General features: G+C 33.2%; 1 protein-coding gene, 1 non-coding gene and 1 pseudogene across 5 annotated transcripts; 1 reads left to right on the top strand and 2 right to left on the bottom strand.

Annotated features, from left to right (window-relative positions):
• The first annotated feature begins 6,942 nt into the window (after window positions 1-6,942).
• LOC146944150 (putative WRKY transcription factor 65) lies at window positions 6,943-8,731 on the top strand. Its single transcript, XM_085742560.1, has 3 exons — window positions 6,943-7,275; window positions 7,493-7,621; window positions 7,929-8,731. The coding sequence occupies exons 1-3, from the start codon at window positions 7,241-7,243 to the stop codon at window positions 8,422-8,424; spliced, it is 660 nt and encodes a 219-aa protein (XP_085598686.1). The 5' UTR covers window positions 6,943-7,240; the 3' UTR covers window positions 8,425-8,731.
• A 3,676-nt stretch (window positions 8,732-12,407) lies between these two features.
• LOC146944151 (pentatricopeptide repeat-containing protein At5g59600 pseudogene) lies at window positions 12,408-16,444 on the bottom strand (annotated as a pseudogene). 3 transcript variants are annotated; one of them, XR_015025863.1, is made up of 3 exons: window positions 14,638-16,396; window positions 13,459-13,610; window positions 12,408-12,913 (listed from the first exon to the last, which is right to left on the bottom strand). The product of XR_015025863.1 is annotated as a pentatricopeptide repeat-containing protein At5g59600 pseudogene, transcript variant X3 (transcript). The 3 variants fall into 3 exon arrangements; XR_015025862.1 differs by lacking the exon at window positions 13,459-13,610 and having other exon boundaries at window positions 14,638-16,444; XR_015025861.1 differs by lacking the exon at window positions 12,408-12,913 and having other exon boundaries at window positions 14,638-16,405.
• A 60-nt stretch (window positions 16,445-16,504) lies between these two features.
• Window positions 16,505-16,576, bottom strand: TRNAG-UCC (transfer RNA glycine (anticodon UCC)). Its single transcript has one exon. It is a non-coding gene; the product is annotated as a tRNA-Gly (tRNA).
• Window positions 16,577-20,088: the final 3,512 nt, after the last annotated feature.

The following is a 20,088-nucleotide window of genomic DNA, read 5'->3' on the forward strand; positions in this document are numbered from 1 at the left end:
GGTGAGGTGGAAGATGATTAGCAATGTGACGCTTATGTGGCATGTGGTGACTGGGTAGGACTCAGGACACGTCAGCAAAACACAGGTCAAATGACTTTTTTGCCCTTAATGACCCAAGACACATGTGAAATGTCCAAAATACCCTTGGATTTCTTCTTCCCTCTCTTCTTCCCTCGTGAGAACTCAGAACCCTCTTCTTCTTTCTTCAAAACAATCCTCTTCTTTTTCACTTTCACCTTCTTCTTTTTCTCCTCATTGTTCAACAACACACCACTATTACAGTACTTTCCCGTAACATAACAGCAACAACAACAATTTTCACCAGAAAATCTCAAACTCAAATTCAATATACACGTAAAAAGCACTAAAATCCCAGAAAAACAACAACAACGATTTTAATCTGTGTACAGAAAATCGATTCTCACACCCAAAACGAAATCGATGTGGCCAAGGCAATCTATGAGATTAACAGATCTGCACCTCAAAAATGCAACCTCCATAAACGAAGCTCAAGAAGAAATTGCTCTCAGATCTGCACCTTTACATCCTGATTCACCGCTAAAGCCTCCATAAACGGCCTAAAAAACGCAACGATAAACACCAATCGAGTAATCCAAAACGACATATCTGCCAATACGTCAACACAAGCAGATTTTATAACCATATCCAAGTTCGTCGGTGGTTTCGAGTTCGACGGTGGCGCCGGCGAGTGTGTCGCGTCGGAGAGCAATTTCCTCTTACTGTTGTAGTTTACTTTTGGATGGAAATGGGTTTGGGTTATTTCTCCTCTTACTGTTGCCATTGTTGCAATTTACTTTCTTCCAAAAATTTTAAATTTTTTTTAGATGCAGTGATGAAGGTTTATTCATGGCATCAAACTCAAGCATCATAGCATGTGGACCAAAGATGACAATGGTGGCAATGGGACTTAATTTTCTTGTTGGGCCTGCGCTAATGGTTGTTGCCTCCATTGTGATTGGATTAACAAAGTGGAGTTTTTTCGATGCATGTATCCTCCGAACGCGCAACTATGGAAAATGATCTCTCAAGCCTTGTGAAGCTCAAATAGCACGGCAAACTTTTAACGTTACCGCATGTCTAAGATTAGATTCGAACCCAAATACCTTGGTTAAATTAAAAATAGACTTATTATGAGTAAAATAAATATAAACTCTATAATTGATAAATGCATATCTCATGGCATGACTTGAATTAATTAACATCGCTAATCTTTTTTAGCGAGGGAAATACAATTTCTTTCATAGAAGTGCCATTGATTTCGAAGCTTTGAACTTAAACAAATCTCCTCACTCTGAATTTATATGTTGTCTCATGTTCTCTTTTATTCTTTTTATTTTGATATGTGAGTCTTTTGTTACTGAAAAAAAGAGACATACATAACTGCATGGTGGTTAGGATAGTTCTGTTGTTCTGTTAGTCTAGAACACAATTGACTCAATTTTAAAAAAAAAAAAATTGTGAATTTCTTTAAAGAAATAGCTCCACGTGATTAATGAAAGCACATGGTTATAATATTCTCATGTGCACCAACCAAATTTATTTATAATAATCCCATATGCTGCTACTTTACTTTCTTTTTTTGTTTGGCTATTGAGGAGGGGCCAAAAGCCCTGTACAGCTAAGCTACTTTTGAAATTATATTATCGCTTTTAGTTACATAAAGTGCGCTGCTAAGTGCTACCTAATTTTCTCTCTCAAAAAAAATGCTACCTAATTTTTTAAGTTTTTTTTTTTTACATGAGAGAAAAAGAACAAAAACAAAAACGAAGTCCTAATAAAGGACACTCTTCGAATGTTCGCTATAAGCGCCGAAGACGGGTTAGGAAAAGATTCGTTAACTAGGATCAAAGAATCTACACAATTAGCTTTCATTTTTGCAAGGATATATGAACAAGCATTCTCTTCACTCAGTGTATGTTTCAAAATAACATTTCTATCTTTCTTCATGTAATCTCTTATAATCTCCACCACATTAACATAATGGTGATATTGATGTGTTCTCATAGTCACCAACTTGACCACATGAAGGGAATCAAAATAACAAATGACTTTTCTTAAACCCGCTTGCCAACACAACTTGATGACAATTAAGAGAGCTTGAATTTCTGTATGTAACACGTTCGACCAACCAACACTCTCATAAAAACGAAAATGGAAATTTCACTCATGATTTCTCACTAAGCCCATCCACATTTAAAACCATGGCATCTTGGTCACCATTTTGCCAACAAACTTTACAAATAAGTCGAGAAGTATGAAGGGAATTGTTCAGGTCTACGAATATTATTGTTTATGTTCAATCTTAATCTTATGTTGAATTACCTTACTGTTCGACGAAAAAATAATAATAAAATTTAGTTACGGATTGTTGATGATTTTATTAAAATAACAATATAATAAAAATGCATTTTCTTTTGTTTATTCTAATCTTTGGATTCCAACTAGGGACATGACCTAGCCTATGACAGATCAGGTATGGCCAAACTTTTTTCTTAAATAGAGTAAGCTTAGACTTTTTTAGAAGTCTATTTAGCTAAAGAGGTCAGGCCACAAGCCATAAAAAAAATCTCTTAGGCCTATCTGACCAATCTACTTAAGTAAATATGAATAATATTATTTTATTTTGCTGACAAATGAATAATATTATTTATTACTAATATTATTCAATTAAATATAAATTTGTTAATCTTTCAGTAATTTAAGTTTATTAGTATACATTAACTTTTTCACATATTTAAACATAAGTTTATTAGTATACCATGTTAAATATCAAAACAAAGTTTAACCACGTTGACTTATTAGTTTGTTACTCTATTTAAAATTAGATCACATTACTTATTTAAATATGTTTATATGAAATAAGCCTTTAAACATTCTAGCAGGTCACATCAGGCTTTCAAAAGGCCAGACTTAGGCCTTCAATTTTTTGACAGGCCAGACTCAAGTCTTGCAAAGCGTAACTCGACATATCTTATTCCCACCCCTAAATTCACGCCCATGACTGGATATCTGTAGCGTGACCCAAGTGACCTGATAACAATAATTATACAGTAGATGACCTAAATAATATAGGATAGATTCTAGTATCATCATAGAATTTATGGTTGAGCATAACACAACGCCACAAAACCAGTTTGTAAAATGATGACCGCCCCGACTTACAAATACTTATTCAAGCCATATCGAATGTGGGACGATGAAAATGTTCTCCCTCACTAATTTTTTTTTTTTATATAATTAAATTATAAGTAACAATGATTAAAAGGTATATAGTTTTTGTTTTGGTGAGAGAAGGAAATTATAAAAGCCTGGGATGATAGGAAAAAGGTCAAATGGAAAGCTCCCCCATTGGGTAAATTTAAACTCAATGTGGACGGAAGTTCTGATCAAAGTGGTGTCATCGGTTCAGGAGGATTGATTCGAGACGCTGCAGGAAATTGGGTGGCAGGATTCTCATCTAATGATGGTTGCGGTGATGCACTTATTGCTGAGTTGTTTGGAATTTATAACGGTTTGGTTTTGTTGATAAACAATTCGGTGTTGCATGTTGAGTGTGAGACAGACTCCACTGAGATCATAAACCTACTTATGGACAGACAATCTCACTCCTTCCATGCTTATGCTTCTTTACTAGCTAAAATCACAAGTTTATTGGATCAACTCCCAGGTTTGGTGTTCAAACATGTGCTCCGTGAAGGCAATGTATGTGCAGATTTTTTGGCTAAGTTGGGAAGGAACTCTACTCTTGGAGTAACAACTTGGGTGACACCTCCTGATGAGCTGCTCTCGTTGCTCAACTTTGATGCTTTCGATTTCTAGTTAGCTTTTGTGTTTTTTTTTGTTTTTTTGTATGACCTTCACCAAAAAAAAAAAGAACTAATCCAGGGATTAGCAGCTATATCTCATTATATCACAAGGAGATAGTAGAATCGTCAAGAAACCGTGTGATCCAAGTTGACAAAAAAAATCAACAGTAGAGATAAATTAATAGAATATTGAGTTCTTACTATGTTCTAGCAATACGACAATGTTGTTTCAAAAATTATGTTTAGAGCAAATAACATTAGTACTATATATATATATATATATTTAAGAAAGTACTATATTAACATTATTACTATATAAATAAATCAATAATCACTATTATTAGAGCTTGTTTGCCAAAACCAACTTTCGAGCTTATAACAAATAATTTATAACTTATAAGTTATATGACCAAAGTAGATCATTTAGTAACTTTTTTTTTTCTCACGAGCTTTTAGCGTTTTTTTTTTATATATAAATCACTTCAATTTTCCCCTTATCATCATAATTACAAAAATTTACTTAAAAATATCTTTTTATGTCATTTCATATTTATCAGTTAGTTCAACGACTAATTTTTACCAAACGCTACAAATTCAATAAGTTAATCCCCTTATCAACTAATTAGCTCTTGTGCTTTATTCGTTTTAAACTCATTACTATCACCTAACTTCTCAATTATTCATTAGTTTGTATCAAGCAAAGTCTATGTTTATATTTTGGATTGTGATCGATGTTATAAGTAAATATAATAAATTAAGGATATGTTCGTATAATATCTTTTGATTATCTTATTTTACATTACGTCCAGTTTAGAGCAGCCAAATCTGAAGCATGGTGTAGTAGATAAAACCAATGGTTACGTTTGATGGAATGCAATTGATAATATTTGTTATTGATAAATTCAACTATGTTAATAATAGTTAGTTAGATCGGTGACTTATAGTGAAAGTTACCATACATAGCCTATAAATATTTAGTTTTGTAACTAGTTGAATGAATATCTTTCTTCAACCTCTATTCAATCTCAATTCATAATTTTATAGTTCATCAATTTAAACTTTTTTCATTGTCATCACAAAAGAAAACATTATGATCTATACGAGAACTTTATGAACTCTCTTTTTTCTCTCAAGATTGAGTGTAAGTATCAAGTTTGCACCAACAATATTCATTAGAAAAATGCTCTTCTTATAAACATTTTTCTCCAAAAATAAGGAAAATAGAAAAATACCTCCAACGACAATTAATTGACGTTGGAGGTATTTTGTATTTTCCTAGTGTTTTGGAGCAAAAATGATGGTGATAAGAGTAATTTTCTATTCATAAATCAAATATTATATCTACCATGTCTAAGATTCTTAGTGGGCTGCATACAAATAATTCTCAGTGGGCCGGGCTTTTTGAAATCCAAGAAGTAGCTTCTATCTAAATTACTCTTCTCGCTTATGAAATTGCTCATTCACTTACCTCAGCGGCAGTTAACTGCAACTTGGCATTTTTCAGCGACAGTTAACTGCCGCTGACACTTTTAAGATCGGTTCACCGATTTAAAAGTAATTGTCGTTGAGGTAAGTGAATGAGCAATTTCATACGTGAAAAGAGTAATTTTCAGCTTATATTGTAACGAGAACAATGTCTACTCTTCCTGGCTTTCGAACAAAAACAAAAAAACAACAACACTCTTCCTGAATTTACTTTCCTTTTGATCTAAATAAATCGTCATTTTCTTTGTGTAATGTTTTGGTTATCTTCCTTTTTAGCCTAAGCACAAGAAAACATGTTTTCTCTTTTTAGTTTTACAATGTTAATTTATAACTAGTAGCTCAAAATCATTTACTTAAAAGTGATCAAGTGGATCAACATAGTTTGACACAGCTAATTAGAGCTGTCAAAACGGGCGGCCCGGCCCGTTTAGGCCCGGCCTGGTCGGGCAACGGGCTTTTTAGGGCCGGGCTAAAAAGCCCGGTTAGAATATGGGCTAGAAAATTGGGGCCCGAGCCCGGCCCTGCACGGGCTCCCGGGCTAACGGGCCGGCCCTGGCCCGTATCTTTTTTTTTTTCCTTTCAAAAATCAAAAAATAATTTTATTAAAATAAGTTGAAAATGAAATATCGAGGCAATCACTTTGATGTAATTAACATGGGTGTGATGTTGAACAGTTGAAGTTTATAAGTGTTGCACTTTTGCACATCTAATGTCACCAAAAAAAAAAAAACTAACATTAATACGAAAAAAAAAGGTTCTCAATTGACTGGATATTATTTTATATTAATTCTGAGACGTGAGTGAGCTTGCGAAGATGGTATTGTCTGGCGCCTGTGTGAGAACTAAGAACTGAATTTCATATACACACAAAGACAAAAAAAAAATTGTATTTTTTGGCGGGCTTGCGGGCCGCCCGCGGCCCGACCGGGCTCCGAGCTTTTTCGGGCCGGGCCAAAAAGCCCTGAATCGATTCGGGCTCCAAATTTTCGGCCCAGGCCCTGCATTTAATTCGGGCTTTCAGGCCGGCCCGTAAGGCCCGGCCCGTTTTGACAGCTCTACAGCTAATAGATGTTTGAACCTCATAACTACACGTTATGCATGTGAAAAAACATATATTGCAAGAGATCAATCATTTAAATAAATCTTAGTTATTTCGAAGAATTAGTTTACATACTCGTGCTCAAAGGATACTTTGGTATTCCCACACAAAAATGATCAACCGTAAAGGTAGGGCACGTGAGTAAGAAAGGTGAGATTTATACTCCAAACGAAAAGAAAGAATCTCTTCATGATGATGCACGATATGTTATTTATATAGTTGTATCACTCACTCTTCTAGATGGCCGTTTGATTATTATAAAGTGCCCAAGAAAAATCAAATGCAAGAAACATAAAATAAAGAGACAATCAAACGAAGGAAAAAACTAAACTAATAGTAATTGATTGGAAGAATGCCCAAGAAATGACAAAAAGAGAGTAGACTTTAATAAGTGGCCTTATCCTTACAGATATTTTCATATAAAATAATCACTTATTAAACCTTAAGGTTGCTTTCAAATGACATGTACTTTAAATTAAATAATTAGTCATAAGCTTCCATAAGATGCGGTACTCAACGGGACGTTCCCCTAATAAACAAATGATAATGATGCAGTGATAATTGCTCCACCAATAAGTCTCCACAAAGCTCCTAGTTTTAGAGGGCACTCTCCAATCTTTATAATCTTCTTCAATTCACTTTCTTATTTATTTTGAGCATACCTCTTTCTATGCTTAATTAGGTAGCCACTTTATAAATATCATATCACCGACACCTTTTAAGAGTGATTAAGGGTCAAGATTAACTATAGCTCGAAATTGACAGTGGATTTACAAGCTTATGTGAGTGTGAGAGTGAATAAAACATTGTTGATTCAATTCCCTCTAACATGGAAAGATCATCACTCTCTTCTTCTGCTAAAAGGTAAATATAATTTTCCATCAATATTAATATAGTTTGAGACAAATTAAGTTTGTTACTTGATGCAAAATTCATAGTAAGCTTTTGTAGAAATTCCTTTTAAGCAAAATTTGAGTGTACTACATGCATCATTATGAATTATATCAACATCTCAACTATTGATCTATAGATAATAGTTTTGCATGTTAATTAACTATTAAAATGTAAATATGTATAATAGGCGAGGTATAAAGAAAAGGGTAGTAGAAATTCCAATGAAGAATGTGGAAGGGACTAACACTCCACCGTCTGATTCATGGGCTTGGAGAAAGTATGGTCAAAAACCCATCAAAGGTTCCCCTTATCCAAGGTATTCATTCTCATCCCCTTACATTCATGTCACAAAAAAATTAGAATTTAGAAACATAAAAATCAATTTTTGAAAAATAAAAAGCCTTTGAATTTTGCATAAAAGCCAAATTATTGAAACATTGTCCTTTCAATTTAAAGCCCTAATATATTAGAGATCGAGGTTGCATGCGATGAAATATGTATGCTGCGGTTGAAACTGCATGCAGTTCTGCTATCAAAGTTGATTTTTGACGGCAGAACTGCACGTAGTTTTGACCGTATGCAATTCTTATAAGATTTACTCATATGGGGAAATTTTGGAACAGAGGATACTATAGATGTAGCAGTTCAAAGAATTGTCCAGCAAGAAAACAAGTAGAAAGAAACCACATGGACCCCACCGTTCTCCTTGTAACATACACCTCCGATCACAACCACGCCGTGCCACCACCAAGAAACTACCGCAACACCAGCAACAACACCGCATCAAACAAAGACTCAGAATCAGAACCTGAACCAGAACAAGAACAAGAACCCGATGAAACGTTTACGAATATCGAAGAAAATTCAATGATTGCCGGTGATGAGTTAGGCGGATGGTTTGGAGATGTGGAGGCGATCGGATCGCCGGCAGTGTTGGAGTGTCCGATGTTTTCGGAGAAGGAAGTGTCTATGTTGGGAGAAGAGGAGATGTCGTTGTTTGCCGATCTCGGAGAGTTGCCGGAGTGTTCGACGGTGTTTTGGAGAGGTAGGAGGAGTGGTGCCGGCGCCGGTGGTGATGTTAGTGTGGGACCACTAGTTGAAGCTAATTGCTCGTTGTGACACGTGTATTTTTTATTTTTTAATTTTCCGGGTTTGTTGGGTTTAGTTTGGAAGAAAACAAAAATGAAATACTACAACAAGTGGATATATGCAGTTGGGAGATTCTGTCTCCACGTGCTTGTAATTATTATCAACAACTACATGATCATGATTATCCTATTAAGTATCGTCAAAAAAAAAAAAAAAGATTATCCTATTAAGTTCTTAATTTCATGCTTGATTCATAGCTGGCATGCCATAGTTATCCTTTTTTTTTTGCAGATAACATTTTCCTAAAATGATAAATGAAAGACTTCCTAAATTGTAACCGTAGTGTTTTTTTTTTAACAAATTGTGAATACTTTTAACATGGTCCATTGGTTAAAGATTATGACATAGCACAATATCCAAATATGTCAAATTGTATGTTGGATTGCATATTAATGTGAACTTGTTAAAGAATTATTTACCTATGAATTTAAAATTGGAGTTGAGATCTTCTATATTTTTCAAAAGAAATGGAAGTGTTCATTGCTATAGTTTTAGAATAAATGATTCTCTGACAAGTTCACATTAATATGTAATCAACCTGCAATTTGACTAAGTATCAAAGGTAATTTGGTCTCTTACTTATGACATTGGTGGTGGAATCTAAATGAGTGAGGGAATTTGGCTCAATTGTGGTGATGAGAAAGTGAGATGTTGTCCGTGGTGATGAAAAGGTGAGGTGATGTTAGGGGTTTTCTGGAGGTGTGATGGTTTTTTGGAGTGGCATTGGTGTGAGTAGTGGGTGATAGGTGTTTGAGTGAGGTGATGTCTGCAACTCCCGCAATGATGTTATCTTTGATGAAGGGACTCCGATTGTCGAGTCGATTGTGGATCGGGTGAAGTTCTCCTCTTGAAAATGGTTCCCGGCTAAGAGTTTTTGTGTGCCTCTAGTCCTTTTACGAGTGGGAGGTGCAACCTATCATGTGCTGGTATCGGTAGTTTATGTGGTATTGTGGGTGCAGTGCGGTGGTTGTGTGGGGGGTTTGGTTGGTCGCCCTTGCTCGGTTTTGCCTGGAAGCTTGCTGTTTTTCCTAGGGTGTTTGGTGTTTGTTTTTGGGGGCAGGTTTTGGGTGACTTTTTTGGTGTTATCGGTGTAGTTTTTTTTTAGTTTTTTATCGCACGGTGTTTTCTTTTGCCTTTTTCTTGTTTCCATTGAATTGCTGGTGCAGAAGTTTGTTTGCTTTGCTGCTTGTGTACTTTTGGGTTATTCTATTGTTTTATCTATATAATATATTTTGCCATTAAAAAAAAAGGTGTTTGGATTTTGTTTTTTTGGTCATTCACGGCGGACGTGTGAGATTTTGACTTAACTTTTGGTTTATGTTGGTTTGTGTGAGTTTAACTTGGTTTTTGCGTTGATTTGATGTTGGAGGTTTTTTTTTTTGTGGTGGTAGGTTTGTTTTTTATTGGTGTTTAAGATGTTCGGTATATGCATTTTTTTTAGTGTTCTATCTATATACGACGTCCTTTACATTGTAGTTTTTATCTTATCGATCCATGTTTATCTTGTGCAGGGACTTGATATTTCTATGTGGTGTAATAAGTCTACTCAGTAAAAATTGTCATATTTGTGAGAAAAAAAATTGTCCTAATGATTGTCAATTTTAATTTATTTCCATAAATAAAAGAGTTTAATAAAGATGAACTAGCAGTATAAAATAGTTTTAAATAGGTGAAAACTTATAACATTACTTTGTAAAAATAATTGCAAAATAGTGGATTCTTATTAGACTTTAGTAGAAGAAATTTATGTTGGTGATGCATGTCCCTTTTTCTATTAATATAATGTGCATCATTCTTAAGTTAATATTTTCCATTTATATTTAGGGTTAATATAATGTGCATCATTCTTAAGTTAATATTTTCCATTTATATTTAGGGTTAAATATGTTTTTGGTCCCTATAAATATGTCCATTTTTCGTTTTAGTTCCTCTAAAATTTTCTTCAACTTTTAGTCCCTTAAATATTTTCCATCTTCACTTTTGGTCCCTCCTTTAAAGTAAACTCATATGTTGAATTCATATTTTTGAATGAAATTTTGCAGAAAAATTCATAATTTTATAAGAATCTCTCCCAAAAAAAAATTAGAATTTTTTAACAAAACATGAATTTTAATATGAATTTTTATATATTTGAAGGTTAAAAATTCATATTTAATTTGTGATTTGTGTTTTGTTAAAAAATTCTAATTTTTTTTTACAATATTCTACACATTTATGCATAATTTCATTTAAAAATACAAAAATTAGCTTAAAAATAGGGATCAAAAGTAGCGATTGAAAATTTTATAGGGACTAAAAGTTGAAGAAAAAATTTAGAGGGACTAAAATGAAAAATTGGTATATTTATAGGGTCCAAAAACATATTTAACCCTTATATTTATGATGGTGAGAATTAATCAATGATTAATAAAGATGATTTGATAAAGTTGTTGTTATCTTATGTTGGGAAATACAAACATATTTTTAATGTAAATTATCACTTTAGTTCTTGACTATGCACCTTAGTGTTATAATGGTTCCTGACTTTAAAAAAATACAAAACAATCACCGAATAAAAAATTTATTAGTCACCTTAGACTCTGACGTTAAATTTGACCGTTCAAAAGAGTTGGGTGGCATTTTTTTTGTGAAGGTTCATGAAAGGAGTTCGGGTATGCTCCATTTAGGCTAAGATCCATTTACTCCATTTAGGGTTTGGATGCAAGACATGTGGCAAAAAAATATCTAACGGTTGAGATTTTAAATTAAAAAACAATAAAAGGTTGTTGTGATATGAGAGAAGAAGGGAACATGATTTTGTTTGTTATTATTTTGTATTTTTATTAAACAAATATTTGTTTTTTAATTTAAAATCTCAACCGTTAGATTTTTTTTGCCACATGTCTTGCATCCAAACCCTAAATGGAGTAAATGGAGCTTAGCCTAAATGGAGCATACCCGAACTCGAAAGGAAAAATGTTGTTGAAGATGATGACGAAGATGAAAATGTTTAAAATATGTTCTTTCAATATTGACTAACAAATTTTTGAGTCAAGGATTGTTTTGTATTTTTTTTCTTGAGTCAAGGATCATTATAATAGCAAGGTGTGGAGTCAGCGATCAAAATGACCATTTATCCTAATTTTTATCCTCTGTGAACTTAAAATTAACACTTAGTGGAAATGAGAAAAAAGATAGTAGAGAAAACACATCAAGAATTTTTAAGTTGAAAATTCTCTTGATATGAAAATTAGAATTACAATAGATATATTGATACAAGATGATATCTTTCAACCTCATCCAACTCACTTGGTATCTAATATTTTTCAATTGGCACCACCAATAAAATATTTTTCACTACCACTTTTGGATTGCTTCTCTTAGATGAGACAATGAATCTCTTCAAAGATCCTCATTTATATGAGAAGAATGTGATTTAGAACATTAAGTTTCTATTTGGGAGTTTAGGAGGGAAGTAGAAGACTTTGAAAAAGAAAAAAAAAATGAGGTAAGAGAAGAGAGGGCTTTTGAGGAGTTTATTTGTTTCATAATCCAAAATCCTCCCCATAATAGGGGAACTCAAAAATTGTATTAGATGATGATCTTTTAGGGCTTAAATAAAATTTTCAAATCCAAATCATGTTGTTATAAAATTCTTAAATTTAAAGTATATTAATCATAAACATTCATTTATCATTCTCTACAAAAACATTTTTAAAAAATGTGAAAGACTTGTCTAAAATATAAAAAAAAAAAAATGCTACATAATTTACCAATATTAAAATTATTTCAAATCAATAATGTATCCAGCAAGTGTCAAATATGTCATTATATATACACAATCTCTGGATCTTTGCTTTCCTTTTCTTTTTTTTGACACAAGGATCGTTGCTCTCTTGATAAGCACGTTATAGTTCCAAATTGTCCAAATAGGAGAATTTCGGAAAACAGTGTATATAAAGAGAATGAGTAAATACTGTAAAGAGAGCTTTCTTTCTGCAAAATTTAAAAATTGTGACATAAAAATTCTAATGCAAACATCAATGGTGGAAATCAAAACATAATTGCATTGCAGACTTGCTAGATTTTGAGACATTTGGGCTGTGGTCTATGGATAAACAACTTCACAGGTAATATTGCACATAAACTTGTCTCACTGGGATGCTTCAAATACTTGATATGTCCTCCAATAAGCTCACTGGTGAGACAAAGAAGAGAGCAAAGGACCTAAATTTTTTAGCAGTCAAAATCCTTCTGCAGCTCGGAATTGCGGAAAACATCCTGAGTGATAGGAATATTTGTACATCTGAAAGCTTCTATGACGAGAATGAGCTTCCTTACAGTGTCGACACATTCTACACCGAAAGACTCTCCTCATTAGATCAAAGATCAGGATAATCATCTCATTAACCAGAGCTGCTATTCATTAGAGTCTAATCCAATCTCTATTCCTTTCATTTGGTAAAAGATTCAGCCCCACCTACAAAATCCATTACTCAGTAACTGCAGAATAAATTCAAGAGCCCTTTACAAAAATTTAATTAATAAATGAAGTTCCCTTACAAGATAGAATGAAAAACAAACCAAATCTTCACCTTGCAGATTACTCAAATATTTGGAAAAAAAAATTTACTCAAAGGATCACAATGAGTTCAAACTGAACAACATCATCAAGAATCACACTAATAAAATGCAAAAAAATAAAATAAATTATCATAAAATTGCAAGAAAATGAAGAGAAAAAAAAGTCAAAACTTTATCAGAACCCGTAAAAGTAAACTTTAAAAAATAGTCTTTACCCTCCCACGCTTAATTTGAGAGAGTTAAAGAACAACGACTTGTCAGTTGCTTTGTCAGCGAATGCTGATAGTTCCTCGTAGCCTGTTACTAGTGGAAACCAATTTTTTGGGTCCACTCCCAGGTTCTTTTGGAGGACTAAATCAAGTGCTTAAGCTTGACCTTGCCAGAAACTCATTATACAGAAAAATTCTACCTGAAATTGGATACTGTGTGTGTCCATCTTACCTACTTTGACATGAGCCAGAACAATCTCTCTGGCTCCATCCCACCATTGATTTCTAACATAAAAAAATCCTATTGTGACATCTAGAAGCTGACCATTGCAAATCCAATCCAAGTTAAGCTTCCAAAATCTAAGGGGTAATCCAAGTTAAAAGCTGTTCAGGAAGAAACAGGGTAAAGAGAAAGAAAAGAAACCATCAAATTAAATTCAACTTAGTATTTGACACATCTAACAAACATCAAAGAACAATGAATCTTCACAATTGTGGCATGAAAACATATTCTTTAGAAGGCTAGTGGTAAAATTACTGATAACTTGTCATCAACTAAGAATATTTTATCACTACTTTAGATTTTAACCTTGCTAAGAATATACAAAAATAATGACACTTGCTTGAATCCCATTTGGTATGTTAACAAATTATACTTAACCAGACCAAAATAGAATCATTAATCCAAGGCAAAACATGAAAGAAGCAATTATAAGATATAACATCAGGTATATAACTTTCTATTGAAACTATTACAAATTTGAAAGCTGCCACATAATATAAATTTATCCCAAAGTCAATTGTGCAGCAAATTATTCATATCTTCAACCACTTAACCCATCAATTTCTACAAACACAACTTTATGTCTATCATTTAAGCAAGAGCTTTTTCCAGCATCATGGAAGCAAAAGTATTATATATATATATATATATATATATATATATATATATATATATATATATCAGTCAACAACTACTGCAATGCTGTGGTAGAATTTCCCTTCTAATGACATCTATTGATCAAAGCAAAAGTTGTATATCATCTTATATGTCGGTGCCTCTTTTTCCCATTCCCTTGTCAAAATGAAAAGAGTGTCCTATTTAGATCCAGAACAGGCTTACATATTTAAGACAACAAAGATAGCAAACAGAAGTTAAGATTAGTCGCTGATATATACATAAATTAAATTCTTGGAGAACATATTCAATAGATGAACCAAGAAGTTAATCCAATCAAAACCGGTAAAATACAAAAGTTAGTTACTCCAGTATCCAGAAATTAGTCAAGAATTAGTAGTTGAACAAAACTGAGTTCAGCAGATTTTGCTATAGAAATACATAAACTCGAAACTACCATCAGACTTAAATGATATATTTGCAGCTAGATGTTGAAGAATAAAACACACTCACATTATATAGTGTCAAGTGTCATATATCCAAGCCAACAGCCACCTCTTTCTCTTCCTTCCCTTCAAGAATCTCACATGGCTTTTCAAGCCAACTAGAACCAGGCAACTTATTGACATTTCTCTCCTTCATCACCTTCCTTACATTCCCAACCTCTTCCCAATCACCTTCAGCTGCATAAATATTTGATAATGTAACAAAGCCGCCAGATCCTTTTGACTGCATTTTCATTATTTCTTTTTCCATCAGTTTAGCCATATCTCTTCTGCCATGGATTTTGCACCCATTTAGAAAAGCTCCAGCAATTGACTCTGTGACTTGTATTGGCATGGCCTTTATAAACTCATACGCTTCTACTATCTTTCCTGACCGACATAAGAGATCAACGATACAAGCATAATGCTCCTTACGTATCTCAACCCCATAACATTCTTTCATTAATGTGAAGATCTCTAAACCTTTTTCCACTGAACCGCTATGGCTGCATGCTGAAAGAATACATGTAAAAGTAACTTCATTTGGCTGCAGTCCTTTTACCTGCATTTTTTTAAACAACTCGATGGAGGAATCAATCATACCACACTTCCCATAGCAATCAATCATTGCATTCCATGAAGCAACGTTCTTACGTTGAATCTTGTTGAATACATTTCGAGCATCTTTTAAACTCCCACACTTGGAATACATGTCAATAAGAGCACTTGCAATGAAAACATTCGCATCAAACCCCTTCCGGCAAATAAATCCATGGACTTCTCTTCCCCGTTGAATAGAACCTATTGATCCACATGCAGGTAGCAGTGCTGCAATAGTTACTTGATTAGGACAAATCCCCAAAACTAGCATCTCCCGAAACACCGTAAATGTTTCGCTGATTTGATGATTTTGTGCAAATCCAGAAATCAACGCATTCCATGCAACCACGTCAGGAATAAAACCCTCTTTTTTCGTTCTCTCCATAAAACCAAAAGCTTTCCTGCTATCTCCCAAACGAGCATATGTAGCCATGATAACATTCCACGTAAAATCGTTCGGCTCATATCCTTCCATTTTCATCCTCTCAAACAACACCAACGCTTCCTCAATCCTCCCCACATTACAAAACCCACAAATCATCGACGTCCACGACGCAACATCTCTCACAGACATTCCATCAAACACCCTACAAGCATAATCAACACTTCCACATTTCCCATACATATCTATCAAACCATTCCCAGTCAAAACATCATTCATCAAACCCATTTCACAAATCATCCCATGAACCTGTCTCCCTTTCTTCACATCCATTAAACCAACACATGTCTTAATCACAATCCCAAATGTAAACTTATTACCAACAAGACCTTTATTGCGCATTAATCGAAAATAAAACAATGCATTATCAAAGTAACCATTATACACCAAACCTAAAATCATCCAATTAAATGCAAAAACATTTGGTTTGTGAATGTTATGAAACAAAAGGGTTGCTGATTTTAGGTCTGTGCAACTAGAATACATTCCAACAAGTTTGGAACTTAAGGATAAGATGTTTGTGTTTGTTCCAGTTGTGAGTAACATTGCATGGATTTGTTTGCCTGGTTTTAAGGCTTTTGATTTTAAACATTTTTGTAGGTATAATGCAAAGTCATTAGGGGTCCATTTTAATTGAGATGAAAATGTTGGAATTTTCATCTTGTTATAACATAGTATTGTAGATGAAACAAGTTGTGTTTGTTGTTAAGAGGTTGTTACATTCATCATATCATTTATGTAACATGTTTTTTGACAGAGTTTTGTAATCATATAGTATATATGAACTCAAAACGACATCGTTTCGTTGTGTTGGTTCCTTTGTTTTGTGTGAAAAAACAGAAAGGAAAAGATTTGCGTTTGCCGGGAGTCGAACCCGGGTCTATTGCTTGGAAGGCAATTATCCTAACCGTTGGACTACAAACGCTTGTGGGTTTATTTCGAAACATAAAATTTAATACTATATGTGGATCATATAAGAAAAATATGCTATATAATTCTATTTTGCAAAAGATTATGAAATAGATGAATATAATTTGAAGAAGAACCTAATTTTGGAGAAGGAGATTTAGTTTTCAGCTAATCAAAATTTCATCTGTGCATAAGTCAACGTTTTTTTCTTTCTTCGGAAAACTAATGGAAAAGACCAACTTAAAATTATGTAAAGCTAAGGGACTAAAATGGAACAAAAATAGTTATGAGACTTAAATGAAATCATATAAGAAATTAAGGAACCAAATGTGTAATTAAGTCTATTTTTTTAATATTTTATCATCTTTTCTTTTCTAAATTTTGAAAAACACCAATTTTTAAATAAAGCTATATAATGTTTTTGTTTGTATAGTTAAAAGCATATAATGCACATCCCGTAGATGCAGTTCAAATGGTAAAAAGTTCTTAGATAATTGATATCTTAAAGTGAGGATTCAAAAACACAATTTTTTGGAGATAGGATGAATCTGTCTTAATACCGATGGCGTGTCTAAATGGGGATATATAGCTGGTTGTGGAGGAATGTGCGGGTGAAAATGGGGAGTAAATTTGTGATTTCTGAAAAAGGATTAGGGAGTTGTGATGCGTATGCAGCTGAGCTTTCATGTGTGTGTGAAGGTTTGAAGTTGGCTAGAGCCCGTGGTTTTAATAGAGTGGAGCTTCATGTTGATTCTTGCGTAGTGGCCACTACTCTCTTCCTCGAAAATGGGAACGGCAATAGGTTGGAGTTTATTGCAACAAATTAGATGATTGTTGAATATGAATTGGGAGGTCCAGATTTGTCATTCGTACAAAGAAGTTAATGCTTGTGCTAATGTTCTTGCAAATATAGCTTGTGGCGGAGGTTTCACTTTGATGTTATATGAGCATTGCCCCGCTCAGATTAGTATGTTATTTGTAACTGATTTAGTTGGTGATTGTACTTTGCGTCTTGTTAGAAGGTAATTTTTCTTTCTTTGTTGGGTTTAGGCCCTCTTTTTATTTAAAAAAAAAAAAAAACATAATTTTTCGATTCTCAATACTTAATGTGTGTGAATCTCACTACTCCCTCCGTCCCGGAATAACTGACCTATTTTCTAAAAAAAAATGTCCCAAAATAACTGACTCATTTCAATTTTCAATACAACTTTCATCATTTCCAATACAATATAACACTAAATAATACTACTTTTATCATTCCCAATACAATATATTCTACTTTCCCCTTTATTTATACACTTTTCTTAATCTGTGTGAAAAACCAAAGCAGGTCAATTAAACCGGGACGGAGGGAGTAGTATTTAAATGATGATTGTAGTTATTTTTTTTCTTTTATTTGAAGAATTTGCTATAACATGGAAAATTAATTTTGACATAAGTGGAACAAATGCACTATTGCAAAATGGGCCTAATAGAAGATTTTGCGCGTTTCAGAACCGACCCCCTGAAAAGGATAATCTTTTGTGAATTATTGAAATCTTAAAATGGTGATCTAACTAAAAGAATGTTTTAATATTTGTAACTTATGGTCATAAGACTCATAACTCATAATGTGGACATAATAGTATGTGGTAGTGTGGGGCAAGTGTCTCTATAGTTTGAAATTTTGGCCAAGATTATGAGATGATTACGTAGATGTCTGGTGAAATACACCTGCAGTGTAGACATGGATCAATGTTGTATGGCCCTTCTGTATACATTTTTCCATGCAGATCTGTCTACTTTTTGACATTTTCTACTTTTTATTTTAATATTCTGGCCTCCGCTGTAATCCTTTTTAAGAACACACTGCGTGGTTTTTCTACCTTTTTGTTCCTATTCAACATATCTTGTTTCCATTCTGAAAGTCAATATATGAATCCAACTTCGTGCTACCTATTTCTTTCGTTGAAATTGTGTCGAAGATATAGGACATATGCATGTAACAATGGCAGTAGATATCAGATCCATCTTGTACTCGCAAAACATACATACCTTCAAATAGATTTGATCTACAAATATTGTGGATGAGCTCTTAGGTGGACTATCATCATAAGTGGCACACTGTGGATTGATGCTTCAAATTATCAGAAATTTTAACAACTATCGACAATAATTTTCAAGAAAAAAATTTCCAACCTTTCTCGTGTTTATGGTTAAGACAAATTTATTTAATGTCAGTTCAATACGGGTTACATATTTATTTTATGTTGTTTTAATCAAACCAATATCAACTATATATTTATATCATTATTTCATTCTTCAAAATGAGAATGACCATTTAACTCTACTACCAAGAGATGACGTCTATCATCGCCGAAGTTTTAAACATTTTTAAGTACTAATCCACGATAGACCACTTATAAAGGTGGTCTATATTATAATTTATCTATTATGGATAAGTATAAGCAGAATTATTATCTATGTTGACCCAGATAAGCCGCCCCTAAAACAAGGATTTTATGTCCGTAAATTTTTAGACCTCATATTAGACCCCGAATCTTTTTAACTTTGAATATATTTTCGTGAGTCATGCTTTGCATGTTCACATTTGTTGCGAGTTTGATCCCAATGGTAACTAATTTATTGGTTATATTTACCTTAAATTTAAGACATGTAGTGTGTGATTAAAGTGTGCAAAAATAAACAGTAATTTATATTTGTGTCATAATTCAATATTCTTTTGCTATTTTAAGTATTTTTTTGCCAAAACTATTTTAAGGCTAATAATTAATAAATAATTTATATATTAAATATTATTTTCTTTTTTTTGAAAGAATATTAATTATTATTTTCAACATGTAGTAGTTCCCAAAAAACATATATTAGTAATTGATTTTTTTTAAATGTTCTTGCATAATGGAGCCGAGTCTAGTGAAAAAGAATATACTTTCACATCGTAACGAACCAATTTTTGAATTCCAAACAAAAATATCAATATTTTATATTTAACACGCATCAAATATAATTACTTTGATCGATAGAACCTACAAAGAAAAGTTCTTAATTTTTGTTTTGTTCTCTCTCAACACACTTAAAAACACTTGTTTATAATTTGATTTAGGCCTTCAAATACTTTATTTATTTTTGCTAATAATAGGCCTTCAAATACTTAGGGTTATGGACAACATTGTTATACATACATTTTTTTTAAAGAAGAAAATCAGTGCTTCTCATTATCAATCAAAGAAGAAATACATGACGGTACATTATCAAAAACATGGGAGCTAGCATGGAATGGGGTTACTCTAGCTAATTCATGAGCGACCCCATTGGCTTGCCTCCTATTGAACTCGACATGAGAGTTCTGAAAACTATTCTCAAACAATTGTTTACAAGCATGCATAATACATCCAAATTCATTGTCATCATCTAAAGAAGACCAAAAATGATCAACCACTATCTTAGAGTCTAAAGCAAAGTCGATATTATCATAGTGTAGATCCGCCATCCACTTCAACGCCGTGTGAAAACCTACGGCCTCACCCA

The sequence above is a fragment of the Medicago sativa genome, chromosome 2 (assembly GCF_051527215.1).
Source record: "Medicago sativa cultivar Bolivia chromosome 2, Bolivia_mono, whole genome shotgun sequence".
Taxonomy (NCBI): domain Eukaryota; kingdom Viridiplantae; phylum Streptophyta; class Magnoliopsida; order Fabales; family Fabaceae; genus Medicago; species Medicago sativa.

What these genes read in the sequence shown, in the direction of transcription:
- LOC146944150 (XM_085742560.1), top strand. Translation starts at nt 7,241, where the DNA reads ATGGAAAGATCATCACTCTCTTCTTCTGCTAAAAG. An exon ending in CTCTCTTCTTCTGCTAAAAG is followed by an intron (nt 7,276 to 7,492) that starts GTAAATATAATT and finishes TATGTATAATAG; the next exon opens with GCGAGGTATAAAGAAAAGGG. An exon ending in AAAGGTTCCCCTTATCCAAG is followed by an intron (nt 7,622 to 7,928) that starts GTATTCATTCTC and finishes ATTTTGGAACAG; the next exon opens with AGGATACTATAGATGTAGCA.